General features: G+C 40.8%; 3 protein-coding genes across 4 annotated transcripts in view; all 3 read left to right on the top strand.

Moving 5' to 3' along the window:
• Positions 1 to 4865, top strand: part of PMCA (plasma membrane calcium-transporting ATPase 3) — a 35316-nt gene extending 30451 nt beyond the window's left edge. For both annotated transcript variants that reach the window (XM_065495451.1, XM_065495450.1), the window contains one exon: positions 548 to 4865. In XM_065495451.1, the coding sequence (XP_065351523.1) occupies positions 548 to 769 (222 nt within the window). In that variant the 3' untranslated portion in view covers positions 770 to 4865. The remainder of the gene's footprint in view (positions 1 to 547) is intronic.
• Positions 4866 to 5515: 650 nt separating this feature from the next.
• Positions 5516 to 10447, top strand: LOC135946951 (DNA excision repair protein ERCC-8-like). The gene is made up of 5 exons (XM_065495454.1): positions 5516 to 5760; positions 5824 to 5928; positions 8780 to 8985; positions 9045 to 9235; positions 9916 to 10447. Exons 1-5 carry the CDS (start codon positions 5588 to 5590, stop codon positions 10366 to 10368), a joined length of 1128 nt encoding a protein of 375 aa, XP_065351526.1. The 5' UTR covers positions 5516 to 5587; the 3' UTR covers positions 10369 to 10447.
• A 1174-nt stretch (positions 10448 to 11621) lies between these two features.
• On the top strand, positions 11622 to 15627 carry Hexo1 (Hexosaminidase 1). The gene is made up of 9 exons (XM_065494389.1): positions 11622 to 11756; positions 11811 to 12104; positions 12792 to 12946; positions 13395 to 13741; positions 13853 to 13946; positions 14189 to 14385; positions 14438 to 14674; positions 14987 to 15244; positions 15371 to 15627. Exons 1-9 carry the CDS (start codon positions 11707 to 11709, stop codon positions 15578 to 15580), a joined length of 1842 nt encoding a protein of 613 aa, XP_065350461.1. The 5' UTR covers positions 11622 to 11706; the 3' UTR covers positions 15581 to 15627.
• The last annotated feature ends 2140 nt before the right edge of the window (positions 15628 to 17767 follow it).

Below are 17767 nucleotides of genomic sequence, written 5' to 3'. Positions count from 1 at the left end.
CTGTTCGACTCTGCGTGTCCTCAGTGTATGCTTTCTGTAATGTCCATGTGTAGATGGTAGGTATATTATACCTGACAATGAGATCGCTTTTGCATTCGCTTTTGTCTGTCAACACACGAGCACAATTCGTAATTTTCGTTTTCTATCGTCCTGACACCGGTAAATTCCTAGTGCTTCACGATTCCAGGAAAATTAAGTTTAAAAACGCAAGCACATGTATTACCAGAATATATAAATTTTCAGTTTTTGTGTCAAAAACACAGTAAGTATATTGATTTCGCATGAAAGACAAATCTTCAATTGTTCAATTACAAAGGGCGCATGAAAAAATTCAAATTTTTACCGCATGAACGGTTTTTGCAAATTTTTAAAACTGATTCACACTTTTAATTGCAACCAATTTTAAATATATATAAGTAATTATGCTTGTATGAAAAATCCTTTGATATAAGCATAAGTTACGAAAATTGAAAAAGTGCCCTCTGCTGTTGTGTGTCATGTGTCTCGAGTGTTTTTGTTACACCAGAATTTTGTGTGTTCTTTGCAGATCCGAGTAGTTAATGCTTTCCGACAAGGTCTAGATGCTCGTTATTGCGAGAGAAGCAATCCATCCCTGGCCGCGGTGCTGCAAAAGCAGTCGTCGCTCAGTAAGAGACTTTCACAGACATCTTCCATTGAGTACGCAGACAACGTGCCTGACGAACTCACCATTCCCGAGATCGATGTTGAGCGCCTGTCCTCGCACAGCCACACAGAAACCGCTGTCTAATGTGTTATTGTACATTACGAGATTCACAGAGCAGACACAATATACTTAAAAAAAATGATACACACACACACATAAATATTATAGCCCCCGCCCGCCCGCCCGCCCGCCTGCGCGCGAAGAAAGAGCATTCACTCGTTTCGAGAGCAGTCGAATGTGGTACATTCATTATACTTGCAATTGCACAACACGCCTGTGGCGTTCCTAATTCATTGTTATTATCCCCCGCCCCCTTGTTGATTAATCTCTATGCGCTTTCGTTCCATCGTGTGTCTCGTTAGGACCTTTCCGAGTGCTCAAAAATCGCCTTGGCTAAAATTTACCTTTTCAATTGTTTGGGCGAAACTCGTTCGTTTGTTAAACTCGCCACTTACTCCAGATCGCAGTGTCCAAAACATTATAATTTTTTTAATAGCGTTCAATTCCAGTGACGATTGAAATAAATGTAATATTATCAAAGCTTATAAATTGAGCTGTCACGCGAAGCTATTGAAAACGCTAAAAATTTCAAAACGATTGAAAAATGAGACGAAAATTATCATTTGACTCGCGTTTGAAGCTAAAATACGATTTTGTGCTTAAAAATTCTGCTAAAAACAACTTCTAAAAGCTCATTTTCTAAGCCTTTGAACAATGTGCTATTTTAAATAGATATTTTCTGATAATTCGTCCCTTCTAATTCGTGAGTACGCGACGCGCGTTTCACGGTGACTTTGACTTGACCAATCTCGAAAATTCCAAAATATTTCACCAGAAAAAATAAAGTTTCCCTATTTTTTATCATGCTTCTATGCATTTTTTAGTAATTAAATAATTTAATTTAGTGGACTGAAAAAACTGGACACTGTGGATTTCTAGAAAAGCAGCGACTTTTTGAACACATTTTCACTTTGCTCATTGTTGATTTTGCATCGTCCAGTTTAATTGTTGACAGCTAGCTTCATGCACTACCGCAGACGCGAAGCAATGAACATGAAAAAAAGGCTTTCTTGAGCGCAACTCGGAATAAACTCACGTGTGTTTTTAACTTAAGGACGCATTTTGCCGATTGATTGAGACGCAAACACGGCGAATGGTTGAAAAATTGTTACTGAATTGTATAAATTATACTAACACGAAAAGCAACTCTTTCTGTCATGCTTACACGATATCCGTTTTTCTACTGAGACGCATCACTTTCATATATTATTGGAGCTCTTGGCCAAATTTTACACATATGATCTTGTTGTATTTTGTACACACGCATTCTCGCTGATCATTTTTGTCTGTTATGCTTTTTTGATCGTGTCCCACGCAAATTGTGGAATAGAAGAAAATTATTCCTCACACACGTGTCTGATGCGAATTTGTATAATACTCGGATCAAACGGAAAATTAATAGGTAACCGATATTTGCACTCGGACGTTTGTAACCAGAGACAGCAATATTAATTAAAAATAAATTATAATCTAGGCGCGCGCGTTTGCAAGAAGTCTAAAATTTCGGTTCGTCTTGAGTTCGCAATTAGCTGTACACTTAACCTACGCTAAGGCACATTTTAAAAGCTAATAAAATAACACACGTGTAAAATTAATATATATTTCATAAAATAGTATTATTACGTATGATATAAGCGATATAAAAGATAATTTAATTTATTTTACAAGGTATATCGGTGTGTGCACTACTTGGATAATTAAGCAGAGCAATACTTGAGCACGTTTTTATATCCAGCTCTCATTTGGTTTATCTGCTGTGCGCGTAAACGAAAATATCTATAAACGAGGTATACCGTAAAAGGAGCATGTGTAATTTATATCCTACTGACAAAAAAAACGGAGAGAAAACAAGCAAGAAGGAGACTTTCACTGAAGCTGTGCATGAAATATAAATTGAATGAAAATAAAGAAAACATCAAATTTGACGCTGTAATTTAAACTAATATAGCAATAGAAATAATAAAAGTGTTTCATTTAAAATGAAAATCAAAATATGTATAGCGAAAGTTCCTCTAGAATGTGTTGTTGATTGTTTTGCGGATACAACGAAGCGCCGCTGTTCAAATTCAGGGTTCGGAACGAAATTCATTCCATTTCAATTCCAATAAAACCTGCTCGGAGATGCAATATCTCTTCTTGTGCTCAATGAGTGTAATTCAAAGACGAATAGTGCCTTGACATCATTGCGTTCGAAAATTTCCATCTGTTGGTTCCGTAATTGAGCTCCTCTCTCTTTCTCTTTCTCTCTTTCTCAGCCTGAAGAAACTTTTTATGCCCGCCCGCCCACCCACGTGTATTTCCGAACCCTGCTGGTCTCGAAAAGCGGCTGCTTTTCTACTCTGCGTGCATAATATCGGTTACCTGCCATCTTTGAGAATATGCAGATTCTCATCAAACAGTCTCTCTATCTCTCACTCTCACAAGCTGCACAAAAATTAATGTGAAAATCTAAAATTTTTCGCTATCGCATCACTCACTATAAAACTAATCTTGTTATACCACGACGTATTGTTATGTTGTTTTGAGAACCAATACTCTACGATGTGCTTCTTTCAATATAGATGATACTCGATCCTTTTAGTAAAGGTTAGTGGAAACATGCAAAATATACACACACAAACACACGAAAAACGCTAATAATATTTAAAAAAGAAAAATCCAAAGTAATTTGAAGGGAATAAAGACATCTTGCACCAGTTACGAAAGAATCCATTATTGTTGTGCGCGTGTAGTACATTTAATTCAAGACTCGTTATAGACAAAAAGTTACGACCATTATTTAGATGCAAAAAAAAGAATAAATTTGGCCATCATGATGCACCACTCACTCGGTAAATTATTATCATAGTGAACAGTAGATTACGACTTTCAAACAATAGCAAATAGAGGAACAATAAATGAGCCAAAATACAATTTTATATAGCAGTTTTGCGTTTTTACCTCATCCTCCGTTTGCGTTTCCACGGGCACTTGACGAAGGCCGTAATCTACTTTCGATTGTTATAAAATATTGTGTGTCAAAAAACGCAATATCTCTTATTGTGCGAACAGCAGGTAAAAATCTCACTGATTATTTGTTGAATTTATATAGTCGATATGAGATCAAAAGATGAGACGTGTAATAATTTTAACTGAAGACCACCTTAAAATCCACACGACTGCAAGTAGAATGTACACTACTAATTATTAAAAATTACTGAGACGTGGCAAGACACGCAAATCTTCAATACTCTCTCTCTATCTCTCTGACTCTTTTGTGTCCATCGCAGTAGTATTTGCAGCGCTTGGAACTTATTAAAAGAAAAAAAATAGTAGGAGTGTGTGAGATGCAGCGCGGTTTGATTGTTTAGTAAACACAAAAACTCAACAAACATAGTTCAAACAAGAATTTTCGCTTTGTATTCCAAGAAAGATAAGAAAAGGAAATTGTTCGGAGCGCAGTCGTTTAAGAAAAGTGTTCTAGGCCCAAATCTATGAAATAGGTTCACACACACGAGATATTTTCAAAATCAATCTCAAAGCTAGTAATTCCTGTCTTGCGAGAAATTAAAACAGACACGAGAGAAAGAGATAAAATACACATTAAACATTAACAGAGTAGCAGTATACAAAAATATAGCGAGTTGCAAGAAAATAATACACACCTTGAGGAGAGTATGTGAGCAAAAAATTGACATACACACTCCCTCACTCACTACGTATAATTAAAAAAGATGCAGCAGCAGCGTTAATGTGTAATTATTTTTAGTTTTTCACTCTCTTTGATGAGGAGCGTGTTGCAGTTTAAATGATGAACCAGTGTACGTATTATTTGATTCCACAACCAGTACGACAATGATTCAAACACACACACTCACACACACACACACACGTACGTTTATAAATAACAAAACTCTTGCGCAACAGGTTATTGTATATCATACATTGCAAGATACATTGTAAAATAATGTAATACAAAAGAAAAACGCTATGAAATATAAACACAAAATATTTTTTTGTGTATGATGCCTTTTCGTTTAAAATAATATATAAATATATATGTTCATAGCCACCATTATTAACCGTTTTTACAAAAATAAAATTTTTAATGTCTCAAATAAATACCTTGTTGAAAATATTATTTTTTACTTTACTTTCACCCTCTTCCCCCTGCGGAAAATACTGAGGCTAAATGAATAATTTTGTCTGTTATATTTTGTAGAAAATAATTAATACACAATTTAAGACTACCTTGAAATAAAATATATATTTCGATGCCTAGATCACTCTGAGAACTTTAGCAGAGTTTGTTTTCCGAAAAGACGAGTTGAAATATTTTCCAGCAGATTTTATTTTGCCAATTTAATGAAGATAAAATTAAATTAATTAATTTAAAGGTAATAATTGTTAGCGAGTCTCAAAGGTGGACACAGTAATGACTGCACAAGCAGAGAAAATTTCAACATCATGTGATGATGAATTTTACTGATGCGATTAAAACGCATCCGAAAATATTGTACTGCATTTTACGATTTGTTTTGCAAAAATGAATTAAATCATACAAAATTTTGTCAAATATCTTATTGATTAATCCTACCTCATCAGACAGGAAGAGGGCAAAACCTCGCATTTTGAATTTAAATCAGTAAAAATAAATCTTGGAAGGGTTAAGGAATAAAGCTGGAGGGAACGATCACAGCCCTGGCTTACAGTGCGTCAGTGCAAATAGCACTTCCCCCCACCATCGCATCACAGCTGATTTTTGTTTTTATTCTCGACGCAGCCCCGCATCTCTCGCAGCATGCTGCCGGGTCTGGATATGTAATTATTAAAAAGAATGAGACGGTGAGAGATAGGATAAAAATGATCCGCGACCTGCACGACCTGGGGCTGGGCCTCATAAGTCCAGGGCGCCTCCGCAGGGTCGCGTCCGACCGGCTGGCAGTCAAACTGAGGCTGTCGCGGCATACCAGGTTCCTTCGCAACCACAGAGGGGCCATCCTCAGCCTTGACGTCGACGGGCTCAGCGGCCGATTGTATGGTCCAAATTTGTTAAATTATAATTTATAGCTAATTTTATATAATCTCTTCTTGTGCAGTGTCTTGGCTGCGTCCTCGCCGTCGAAAATCACAATTCATGACCTGCAGAAGCCTGATTCTGAAATTTTACCTCCACAGTTCCACGGTAATCGGAATGCACCAACGTAAGTGTTTTCCGGACTTTTTATATTATTTTTAATTAATTTTCTTTTTGCGAAGGTTGTATTAAAAAAATGGTATAAATGAATGTCTAACTGAACTATATTTTATGCACGGCATAAAATTAAGGGGGTGAGATGAATTATGAGAGTGAGTTTGCAGTAGAGCACTGTGCGGTTGCGGTTTTGGTACTAAAAAACCGCAAACCGCCCACCACAACCGCAGATGCGGTTATAATTTTGCGGTTGCGGTTTCATTTTTGCGGTTGCGGTGGAACCACCAAAAACCGCAAATCTTGAGAATCAAAATTTACCATTTTTATTATGCGACTGTTTAGCACGGGTAGGGCGTCGCGCGGGACGGGTAGGGCGTCGCACGTGATGGTTTAAGGGCATCGCGCGGGACGGGTAGGGCGTCCTGCAGTCACGCGGGACGGGTAGGGCGTCCCGCGGGACGGGTATGGCGTCCCGCAGTCACGCGGGACGGGTAGGCCATCACGCGGGACGGGTAGGACATCACGCGGGACGGGTAGGGCGTCCCGCAGTCACGCGGGACGGTTAGGGCGTCCTGCAGTCACGCGGGACGGGTAGGGCGTCCGGCGGGAATGGTAGGGCGTCCCGTGGGAATGGTAGGGCGTCGCGCGGGACGGGTAAGGCGTCGCGCGGGACGGGTAGGCCATCACGCGGGACGGGTAGGGCGTCCCGCAGTCTCGCGGGACGGTTAGGGCGTCCTGCAGTCACGCGGGACGGGTAGGGCGTCCGGCGGGAATGGTAGGGCGTCCCGCAGTCACGCGGGACGGTTAGGGCGTCCTGCAGTCACGCGGGACGGGTATGGCGTCCCGTAGTCACGCGGGACGGGTAGGGCGTCCCGCGAGACGGGTAGGGCGTCCCGCAGTCACGCAGGACGGGTAGAGCGTCCCGCGAGACGGGTAGGGCGTCCCGCAGTCATGCGGGACGGGTAGGGCGTCCCGCAGTCACGCGGGACGGGTAGGGCGTCCCGCGAGACGGGTAGGGCGTCCCGCAGTCACGCGGGACGGGTAGGGCGTCCCGCAATCACGCAGGACGGGTAGAGCGTCCCGCGAGACGGGTAGGGCGTCCCGCAGTCATGCGGGACGGGTAGGGCGTCCCGCAGTCACGCGGGACGGGTAGGGCGTCCCGCGAGACGCGTAGGGCGTCCCGCAGTCACGCGGGACGGGTTGGGCGTCCCGCGAGACGGGTAGGGCGTCCCGCAGTCACGCGGGACGGGTAGGGCGTCCCGCAGTCACGCGGGACGGGTAGGGCGTCCCGCAGTCACGCGGGACGGGTAGGGCGTCCCGCGGGACGGGTACGGCGTCCTGCAATCACGCGGGACGGGTACGGCGTCCCGCGGGATGGGTACGGCGTCCCGCAGTCACGCGGGACGGGTAGGGAGTCCCGCGAGACGGGTAGGGCGTCCCGCAATCACGCAGGACGGGTAGGGCGTCCCGCGAGACGGGTAGGGCGTCCCGCGAGACGGGTAGGGCGTCCCGCAGTCCCGCGGGACGGGTACGGCGTCCCGCAGTCACGCGGGACGGGTACGGCGTCCCGCAGTCACGCGGGACGGGTACGGCGTCCCGCAGTCACGCGGGACGGGTAGGGCGTCCCGCGGGATGGGTACGGCGTCCCGCAATCACGCGGGACTGGTACGGCGTCCCGCGGGACGGGTACGGCGTCCTGCAATCACGCGGGACAGGTACGGCGTCCCGCGAGACGGGTATGGCGTCCCGCAGTCACGCGGGACGGGTAGGGCGTCCCGCGGGACGGGTATATGTATAACGTTGTTGTAATTTCTGGGAATTCGCACGGCACTTTTTATGATATACCATAAATTTAAAAAAATCTCCTTTTTTTGAATAAATTAAGTGTTAAATCTAATATCAAGCCAATCAACTACTACAATGTTATTGATGCATCATAAATGGAATATTTGGGCTTCTTTTAGTGGACAAGTTGATCGGATCAAGAGCCACTTAAATGTGTGCCCGCAATTAAAAACCAGGCCAAATTTTTCAGAATGGCGTAATTTTTAGGATATCTTGATAGTTATTTCATAACTTAATATAAATTATATTTTTCCACTTTTTGGGTTCTTTGAACCTCCAAATCTCAGGTTCCAACAATCAGAATTGCAAAAATTTCCTACCGTTAGACTCGCCTTGACCTCCACTAACAGCCCAAGTGTTTATGGGGAGCTTACCCTCATCCCCTTTCAACCCCATTGCTTCAATTTTAATAAAAAAATTAATCTGCTTTCATTTGCATCGACTTGGCTTCAAAACATTTAAAATCATCCTAAATTCCTACTGAATTACCACCCCGCCCATTCAACCAAAACTAAAAAAAATGTTTTTTAATAAAATGTAAATTAATAAAATTATCCAGAGCTATAAAATGTTATTCATTTCCGAAGGGTTTAAAGTATAGGGGTGGAGGGTAAGAACCCCTAAACCCTTCAGCTGCTCAGGGGAGGTCAAGACGAGTCTAACGGTGAAAAGTTTTTGCAATTATGATGGTTAAAACCCGCGATATGGAGTTGCACGCAGAAATAATTAAATTTAAGCCTTGCCAAAAGAAAACTATTTTGTTCTAAAACATTAAATAAATTGCGGTTTTGCGGTAATTTTGCGGTTACCGCAACTACGGTTTTGGTCAAGACCGATGCGGTTGTGGTGCGGTTGTGGTTTTTGATTTAAAAAAATGCGCTTACCATGGTAATGAAAATTGACACCGCACAGTGCTCTAGTTTGCAGATAGTCTAAAAATACTAACCAATTTGGGGTTGAACACTCGTCAATTTAAATTTATTATTACCAGAATTTGCGACTCTGCTGATTTTCAGGGCGTTTGAACTGTTTCACGAGAGCGTGTGCTGCGTGCAGTGGTACCCTGGCAGCGTGAAAATCATCACCTCTTCAGGCAAGGACGGCAGCTTGCGAATGTGGGACGTGTGCAATAGGGTGGTATGTTGCGAGGTGAAGCCGGTGAAAGAAAACCGACTCACCCAGCACCACCAGTCTCCAGCCTCAAAAATCCCCTTGGTCGCAGGTACATTTTTTTACAAATATATTTAAGATGATTTTGAGGAATTTTCCGATTTTTTGCAGTGGCGTCACCCTCTCCAGGCATTCCGGTGCTCGACCTTCGATACGGAAAGAGTCCAATGACACTGAAGAACACGCTGGGCCCTGTCACCTACGTGCAGTGGTCTCCGACTGACGAGCACGCTATTGCCTCTGCAGCAGAGTCGGTTGTCCTTCTCTGGGACGTCCGAATACCCAGCAAACCGCTTCTCAGGGTAAATCCAACAGGGTTGCATTTCCTTCCCAACCGGTTATTTCACCACTCAACTTTTACCAATTTCTCGCGCTAGAAATGCAAGAAAATAATTTATTCCATATTTCCCTGTGAAAATTTAAAATTTGCTGTCAGAGAGGTCAAAATTCCCTCTTATCGGCATATTTTTTCTTTTAAATTGCCATTTTGCTGCCCCAATTTCTCCAAAAATTTATCTCTGACAATTTTTCAGGCCGAGGTCATGAGCTAATAATTAGAAAATTATTGAAAACCAAGGTGCAAGAAACTGGTTAAAATTGAAAAATAAAAAACGCATTTTACCACTGCATTTTTTATATAAAAATGCGGGTTTTTGCAACCCTTAAGTCCAATGACAGTAGACACAATATTATCAAATTCTATCGAGATAAAATTGAATTTTAGAAAGCAGTAGAAATAATGTATTTGCATTTTATTTACCAAAAACGATTTTATAAAAAGTTTGAAAGGTTTATGAAAAAATTGGATATTTAATTTGACAAGAAATTTAGTGCTTTCATTTATTTATCTCTAAAAATTTGGGGAACATATTATTTATAATATTTAGATAACCAGAGGAAACAAATTCCATAGCCATAATTTATTGCATTTATTTAAAATTTCAGAATATGAATTTTCAAAATTGTCTATTCTTTGATACAGATGGACATGTCCAACTCGAGAATGCCAGCAACAACCTCAACCTCGCACATGGGTCTGGTGAACTGCCTTGAGTTCAGCCTGGACGGCCGGACGCTGATTTCCTACGGCACCGACAACTCAATCAGAATGTGGGACACACAGAGCGGCGTACTGTCTGACGTGAACTGCGGCTCCGTGGACAATTGCGTGAGGGTGAGCGTGCGGATGGCGCTGAACCGCGGCAGAAGAATGTTTGTGCCGTCGAGACACCACATCAGGGTGTTCGACCTGGACACGGGCGAGCGGGTGCACAACCTCAAGGGCCACATGAGCGACGTCTACTGTGTCCGCTACAACCCCCACTTTGAGATACTGCACTCTGGTGGCAGGGACAGGAACGTTATCAATTGGACCATGCAGAATTATAAAAATGTGTGCACCAAAGCTGCAGAAGACAGTGACGACGAGAATTGATCTTGCGTACCTAATCGAATCAAATTGACTGATTGCTGAATTATTTGTCAGGATTAAAAGCTATTTATTTTGAAAAGTACTTTGGTGGTGTCTTTCCATGTTAGATTTAAATCCACCCCTTTTCCATTTTCAAAGTTTAAAAGCTTGGAAGAAAAAAAATGAATTTCTCATTAAAATCCGCTTGATTAGGTGGCAGTTGTCAGCCTTCACACAAAATTTATATTTTTTGAGAAGTGGTTTAGGAGTAATTTGAAAAACGGTTCGAATTTTTGGCTTAAAAGGAAACTCTTCAAATCCAGTTCAATACATGTTTTTAGTTTTTGGTGATACCATAGAATTCATAGTGTTTTTTTCTTTTAACGATATTTGGAGATTTTTTTGTTAAGTATAAATATATTGCACTATGAATCCCAGACTAGGAGCATTGGCCTAGAGGTGGGAGGCGGGAGGGAGGCCAGGAGGCACGTGAGAATTTCTGAAGAGTGGAAGGCAATAGAGATAAAATGTAAAGAGTGCAAGACAAATCCTGTTAAGTAGGCAAGCTGCCAGAGTTTTTTCCAATATTCCTCAGTAAAAGACGTGAGATTGGCAACGGCACTCGACCTTGAGAACCTTGACGTGGAGACAGAGGAGCAACACACGCTGACAAAATGATTTACGCGAAAATTATAAAATGTTATCATATTTTAATGTAGAAAAATCTACTTGTTTCATTCGCTCACAAGTCAGCACAGTAATTATTTAAATAAATATAAATAATAAATAATAAATATAAATAATTTAAATTTATTAAAGATTTTTACTCAAGTTGTTTTCAGAAATTTCAAGAAACCACGTAATTAATTTTTGTAAATTATAACATTTCCTTCAAGTCTATAAGGAAAAAGAGTGTGTTTTCAGCACTGCGGTTAGAATAAAACTTGCATTTTAATTTTTGATCTTTCAATTTTGCTCATGAAGTCATGAATTTATCAAAAAAATTGACTTACATTTTTACCAACTCAAAGATTATCAACTGATATCCTGCTAAGCAAATAATAATGTTCTCAATCAAAAATTTTTACTCGTTTGGAAAGTTGCTGCTTGCCCTGCTATTATCGAGCTCATAATAATCTGCAATCACAACACAAATTAATTCACGTGCATATTTTAGCGTTCAGCTTTTGCAATTGGAATTCTGCAACTGTGCAATTAATCACTTTTCCTTGCTCCACCACTCTCGCAAGGAAACACGGTGCGGAGTGGGGCTCCTTATCTTCTTTGTTTTATTGAGCTGAAGCCGCGAAGAAGCAAGCGGTGTGCAGTTTGGCTCTGGAGTCGCTCGCGCAAGCACGCAAAATGAAACTACTCGGCGCGGCTCTGCTTTTCGCCGCGGCCCTGGTCTCAGGGTACGACCGTGATTATTTGTCTATATAATTATTTGTATTTATGTTGTTCTTCAGGCAGGACGCTCCTTTTTGGACGTACAAATGCGAGCAGGACGGTATTTGCTACAAACAGCGATTTGGTCAGGGGACGACGCAAATTCAGTCGCTGGCCGTCTGCAAAATGTTCTGCGACGCCTACGCCGCGCTGTGGCCGCGGCCCACGGGCGCCATCAGCCTCACCAAGACGCTGGTGTTCGTCGATCCGCTCAAAATCCGTCTGACGTCCAAGACCAGCAAGGAAGGAAAGTACAACACTCTAGTCGCCAACCTCGAGCAATACGTCAAGTCCATCATAGAATCGCAAAACAGGTGAAAATACAACATTTTTTTATTTTTTAATAAGGAAGCGTTTTAAACTAATGAAGTAATAATTTAACTTTGGTGAATTTTCCAATAAAATATCTGCACGAAATTCCAGCCAAATCGTGCAAGAGTGAAGAGAGATAGTTTTGGCTATAGCAAGAAATTTCCCCAACTGTAGAAATTTTCAGGATTAATAATTATACTCAAAAATTACTATTGGTCCATTTCAAGCACGAAAAGCTGTTTTCAGGGCAAATTTTTTAAGTTTTTCTGAAACAATTAAAACCTTGACGGCTTGTACTTTCGAGGGTTAAATAATTCTGAGTGTTTTAATATTTTAGGCTAAATTTGTTACGTTTTTGTCAGTTTTCCTGAGCCAAAATTCATAACAAGTAAACATTTTATCCTGACTCGTGGCTTTTGGTGTAGATTCTTCAATACATTAAAATTAAAACAAAGATATAAATTTCCTTACTACAATTTTTGCCACAAAAACGCTTTATTTTATAACCTATAAATATCCCAAAAAATTATTACTATTTTTGCAAATGGTTCAAGAGGAAATGAATCTTGAATTTTTCAAATTTCAATTTATCCTTTCTCTGTGCAATACGACGAGGAAATAAAAAATAATCAAAGATTTCTCTATCTCTCATCTCTCGGTTTAAAAAATTATTTTGATTCAAATTCCAGGCCGCAAACCGGAGTAGTTTCGCAAAGCTCCGACAAGTCTGCACGAGCCGCAAAACGCGAACTTGACATCGTGCTGAATGTCGCTGACCCCAACGTGGTGCGCCCTGGTCTAAGCGTGGACGAGAGCTACACGCTCAAGGTTATCACCAACTCAGGTGAGCAAAGAAAAAGGTCTTTATACAGCTGCTCTAAGCCTCAGTCGCTCTCCTTCAATATGCAAATCATCACAGCTCAGCAAGAAAAAAACCGGACCCTGGCCAAATGTCAATGCACTCGATAAAAAAAATTGCTCGCCTTCGAGAAGGAAATAAAAATATGACTAATAGCTATTTATATGCAAAAATTTAAGTTTTAAGTTTCAATTTAAATTTTCTAGAAAATAATTCAGAATTTCAACTGCTTTTGTCGTTTAAACCTTTGATTTAAGAAAATTTTTCATTCCTTTTTTAAAAAGAAATTTGACAAAAAATTATTTCGAATGCTTAAAGTCGAAAGAACAGTTTTTATTATTTTAAAAATTCTCTTGGTTTAGTTTTAACCTAATAAAATCATTTTTTAACCCCATGTAGAGATAAAACAAAACAATTTTTTGAATTTTCTCAGCGGAAACGGAGCCAATTCACGCCGAGGTGACAGCGAACAACATTTTCGGCGCGCGGCATGGCGTGGAGACGCTTTTACAGCTGGTGGTGTGGTCCGACCTGGACAACTCTTTGGTGATGCCGATCGAGGTGAACTTGTCGGACGCGCCCGTCTACAAACACCGCGGCTTTTTGCTCGACACGGCGCGAAACTACTTCTCCATCGAGTCGATCAAGCGCACGATCGACGCCATGGCCCAGGTCAAGCTCAACGCCTTCCACTGGCACATCACCGACTCGCACAGCTTCCCGTTTGTGGTCAGCACCAAGCCAGAACTGCACAAACTCGGCGCCTACACACCCGAAAAGGCACGCTAGAACATATTTTATTAATTTTTACCGTTTTAAATAAAATAAAAATGGATAAAAGGTTGTTGGTGTCGATGCAGCTTTTTAAGTAATATTTTTATTATCTTCCAGATATACACGCATGATGCAATTAGGGACGTCGTTGAGTACGCGAGGGTGCGAGGGGTTCAGGTTATTCCTGAGTTCGATGCTCCGGCCCATGTTGGTAAGGATTTATAACCTGCAATAGTTTCGCAAGCCCTATTAGCCAGAAGTAGGTGCAATACGCAGTTTAAATTTCAAAGAGCGCCTATCTGTCGCCATAATCTCTCGTAAACACCTTGATATGCAGGGGACTTTTATATTATCTTTCCAACCGTTTTAGAAAATACATAAATAAATACAAAATCAGCACTAGAATTCAAGTATTTTTATACATGACAAAAAAATTAATATAAAAAAATTTAGGCGAGGGCTGGCAGTTTGGTGACGCGGACAATTTGACCGTGTGCGTGGGACAGGAGCCATGGACCTCGTACTGCGTGGAGCCACCGTGTGGGCAGCTCAACCCTCTGAAGGACGGCGTGTACGAAATCCTGAGTTTGATCTACAAGGACATGCTCAGCGTCTTCGACAGCGAGGTCTTCCACTTTGGAGGAGACGAGGTAAATAATTTTATTTAAAAATGATTCAGAAATTAAATTAAATCGAATTCAGGTGAATCTGAACTGCTGGAACAGCAGCGCGGCGGTGACCGATCTCATGGCCCAACAAGGATACGGACGAAGCGACTCGGAATTCCTGCGCCTGTGGAGCGACTTCCAGGAGAGGGCCCTGACCGAACTGACCAAGGCCAACAACGGCACCCGCTTGCCCGGAATCCTCTGGACCAGCCACCTCACTGAGTCTGGAAAGGTGTCCAAGTACCTTGACTCCGGAAATTATATTATTCAGGTAATTTAGCTAGAATTATACTATAATCTCTAAACAATTTAGTTTTCTCTTGGCCTCTAATCTGTGTTAAGATAAAAAAGTCTTGTTTGTCGTCAGGAATTCCTCTCAAAATGAGGTGGTTAAAATTTAGAATGAATATCAATCCTTTTTTACATTATAAATATTTTTCTCATAATCACGTTGACAACAGGTTAAATTCCCGTTAGGAATTTGATTTATTTTAAAATATGAAAAATTTAAATTTGAGAAAATGGCTTATTCCTTCATACATTTTTTTTTTAATTTGATTGAAAAAAAACCATAAATTTTCAGGTGTGGACCACCGGCAAGGACCAGGTGATTGCCGAACTGCTGCGAGCTGGTTTCAAAGTGATTCTGTCCAACTACGACGCGCTTTACTTCGACTGCGGTTACGGTGCCTGGGTCGGCACTGGCAACAACTGGTGTTCGCCCTACATTGGCTGGCAGAAGGTGTACGAAAACCGACCCAAAAAGATTCTCGAGGACCTTGGAGTTTCGCAGTACGCAGACCTTGTGCTCGGCAGTGAGGCGGCCCTTTGGAGCGAACAGGTCCGGTTTTAAATCAAATTAAAATAGATTTATAATAATTACTTTCCATTTTAAAAATCGAAGCTCAAAACATTTTGTTTAAATGGTGAGGAAATTCATTGTTTTATAATTAAATTTGAATTTCAGGTTGACGAACAAGCTCTGGATGGAAAGGTTTGGCCGCGTGCTGCCGCCTTGGCCGAGCGTCTATGGAGCGACCCTGACGAGGACTGGAAACAGGCCAACATGAGAATGATCAATGTGCGTGAAAGGCTGGTGAGCAGAGGCGTGATGGCCGACGCCCTGCAGCCCGAGTGGTGCCTCCAGAACGACGACAAATGCAAACTCTACTCATAAACTATTGTTTTTCGTTTCGTCTTAACTTTCGTTACTTTTAAAATTTTTAATAAAATAAATAATACAATAAACTGGATTTAATTTTATTCCCTTTCCAAAATAAAAATATTCACTGCTCTGTTACAGATTTTACGGCTCAACCATTCTCAATATGGCAGGGAAGGAATGAAATGAAATTAATTTAAATTACTTTATATATTATATAATATCATGTTTTTCTTTCCATTGCAGGTAACATTATTTTTAGGCTGTCATGTACGTTTTGAAAATCAATTACATCCGGGAACGTAACAATTTACTTCATCTTTCTTTACAATTAATCACTGTGTAAGAATATTGTATTTCGTAAAACGTTTAGATTGCTGCATATATCCGTAGTTCCGTAATCCAGAAGACCAATCCGGAAATAAAAAAATTTCCATTGCAGAGAAGACTGAAAGTTTTTAGATCTTTTTTGTGCAAGGCTGAACAATGGTTTTTTTCGTATGGCTGGCAATGAGCAGTTGAATACAACAAAATTATGAAACTTTTCTCAATCTTATTTTGCGTCCATCTAACGAGTCTGTGTGTTTGCGAAACACTTCAATTTTATGTAATATCAGGAAAGCCACTAAAAAATCTTGTGAATAATAGTCGGCTCAATATAGTATTGTGAGTGGATATATCTAGATTTCATCCTGGTCCCGGCAAAATTGCGTAACTTTCAACAACCAAACGCGAATTTCCTTGTTGCAAGAAAAGGTCAACAATCAATTCGACAAGGAAAATTTGGGTGTTTGTTGGACGTTGCGCAATTTTGCCGGGACCAGGACGATTTCAAGAATCTGATTGCTACCCTTTTTGCTAGATATTGAGGAATAAAATAGGATCGGTAAATACCTGGCAAGAACATAATAAAGGGATCTGCACGCTCCAGCGCGTGTAGCGTATTTACGTGATTTGTACGTCTGTGTATACAACATTTGAGAATTTTGTCATAACTAGAAGCTGTCGTATTCCTATTATCGTTTGATCTATGGCTTGGACAACAGGACAATGCGAAATCAAATAAATGTATATCGCTGACCCTGTACTCAAAGGGATGGGGGGAGGATTATAAAACGCACTCAAAAGCATTATGTTGTGTATTTTTCACCATTCGAATCGCGCTCGCATTGTTGAGGCATTTTCAGGTGGTCAAAGCAACTGGAATAAGTATAGCACCTGCAGAGCCCCTTTCGTCAAAGATTACAAAAGGGACGATTAAAAGAAGTGACTAAAACTCCACAAATAACTCGATGGGCTGCTTAGACTCACAATTTGCTGTTGTCCGCAACTGTCCAGCGGCCTTAAGTATTTGTGACAGTGTTTTAGCATAATAGGCCTTGTTTGGCTCGGATATCTCTTGATTGCCGACGTTTAGTTTCAAAGTAATCTTTATTGTGGTTCTGCAGGGTTATTTTGCCCCATACATTTGCCTTATCCAGACAAAATAAATTTAGTTTGTACATAATTGTTTAAAAGAGTTAGTTCTACATTTTTTTGAAATACTGTTCTTTTAAAAATTCCTTGAAAGCGCTTCGGTTTCCGTTGAGACACAAATTCGGCGGAAGATTGTTCCAGAGGCGGTAGCTTTGCACTTGAAAACAGTTTTTGTCCTGCCAAAAAGGTTTACATCGTGCATTTTGGTTACTGAATGGCACATATAAAGCGGACAATTTTTATACAGAATTTTCTGAGTCTGCACTAACACGTGCAGATTTCTCCTATCAACTACATTTAATATTTGACATTTTTTATAGAGAGCAGACAGTTTTTGGCCACGTTTGACATTATAAATATCGCGAATTACATTATTCTGCAGTATTTGTAGCTTATTTAATTGACAGGTACTGAGATTACAATACACAATATCACCATAGTCCAAATGAGGTAGGATTAAGCTCTTAACAAGTTGTACTCTTAATTTAAGCGACCCGATCACTTTTTCAAGTGCCTTTTCTCTCTTTTTTATGTATATTTTAATGTATATGGTGTAAGAGGAATAAATAAATATAATAATAATAATATCTGTCGTGTAAATCAAATACCTCGGAGCGGGGTAGCGATAAGGTGTTCAAATTTGGTCCATGCTCCTCGGCGGCCACTCGGGCAAAAGGTTCAAAAAATCAGGTATTTATTTTTTATTGTTTTTTAGATTTAATTCAC

This window comes from Cloeon dipterum, chromosome X (genome assembly GCF_949628265.1).
Source record: "Cloeon dipterum chromosome X, ieCloDipt1.1, whole genome shotgun sequence".
Taxonomy (NCBI): domain Eukaryota; kingdom Metazoa; phylum Arthropoda; class Insecta; order Ephemeroptera; family Baetidae; genus Cloeon; species Cloeon dipterum.
The sequence above is the reverse complement of the archived record's forward strand: the minus strand, read 5'-3'. Positions and strand labels throughout refer to the sequence as shown.

Bases quoted from the DNA above. Each gene is read 5' to 3' on its own strand.
- LOC135946951 (XM_065495454.1), top strand. From the start codon at position 5,588: ATGATCCGCGACCTGCACGACCTGGGGCTGGGCCTCATAAGTCCAGGG. The intron at 5,761-5,823 runs GTATGGTCCAAA...CTTCTTGTGCAG, and splicing joins GACGGGCTCAGCGGCCGATT to TGTCTTGGCTGCGTCCTCGC. The intron at 5,929-8,779 runs GTAAGTGTTTTC...GCTGATTTTCAG, and splicing joins GGTAATCGGAATGCACCAAC to GGCGTTTGAACTGTTTCACG.
- Hexo1 (XM_065494389.1), top strand. From the start codon at position 11,707: ATGAAACTACTCGGCGCGGCTCTGCTTTTCGCCGCGGCCCTGGTCTCA. The intron at 12,105-12,791 runs GTGAAAATACAA...TTCAAATTCCAG, and splicing joins ATCATAGAATCGCAAAACAG to GCCGCAAACCGGAGTAGTTT. The intron at 13,947-14,188 runs GTAAGGATTTAT...AAAAAAATTTAG, and splicing joins CGATGCTCCGGCCCATGTTG to GCGAGGGCTGGCAGTTTGGT.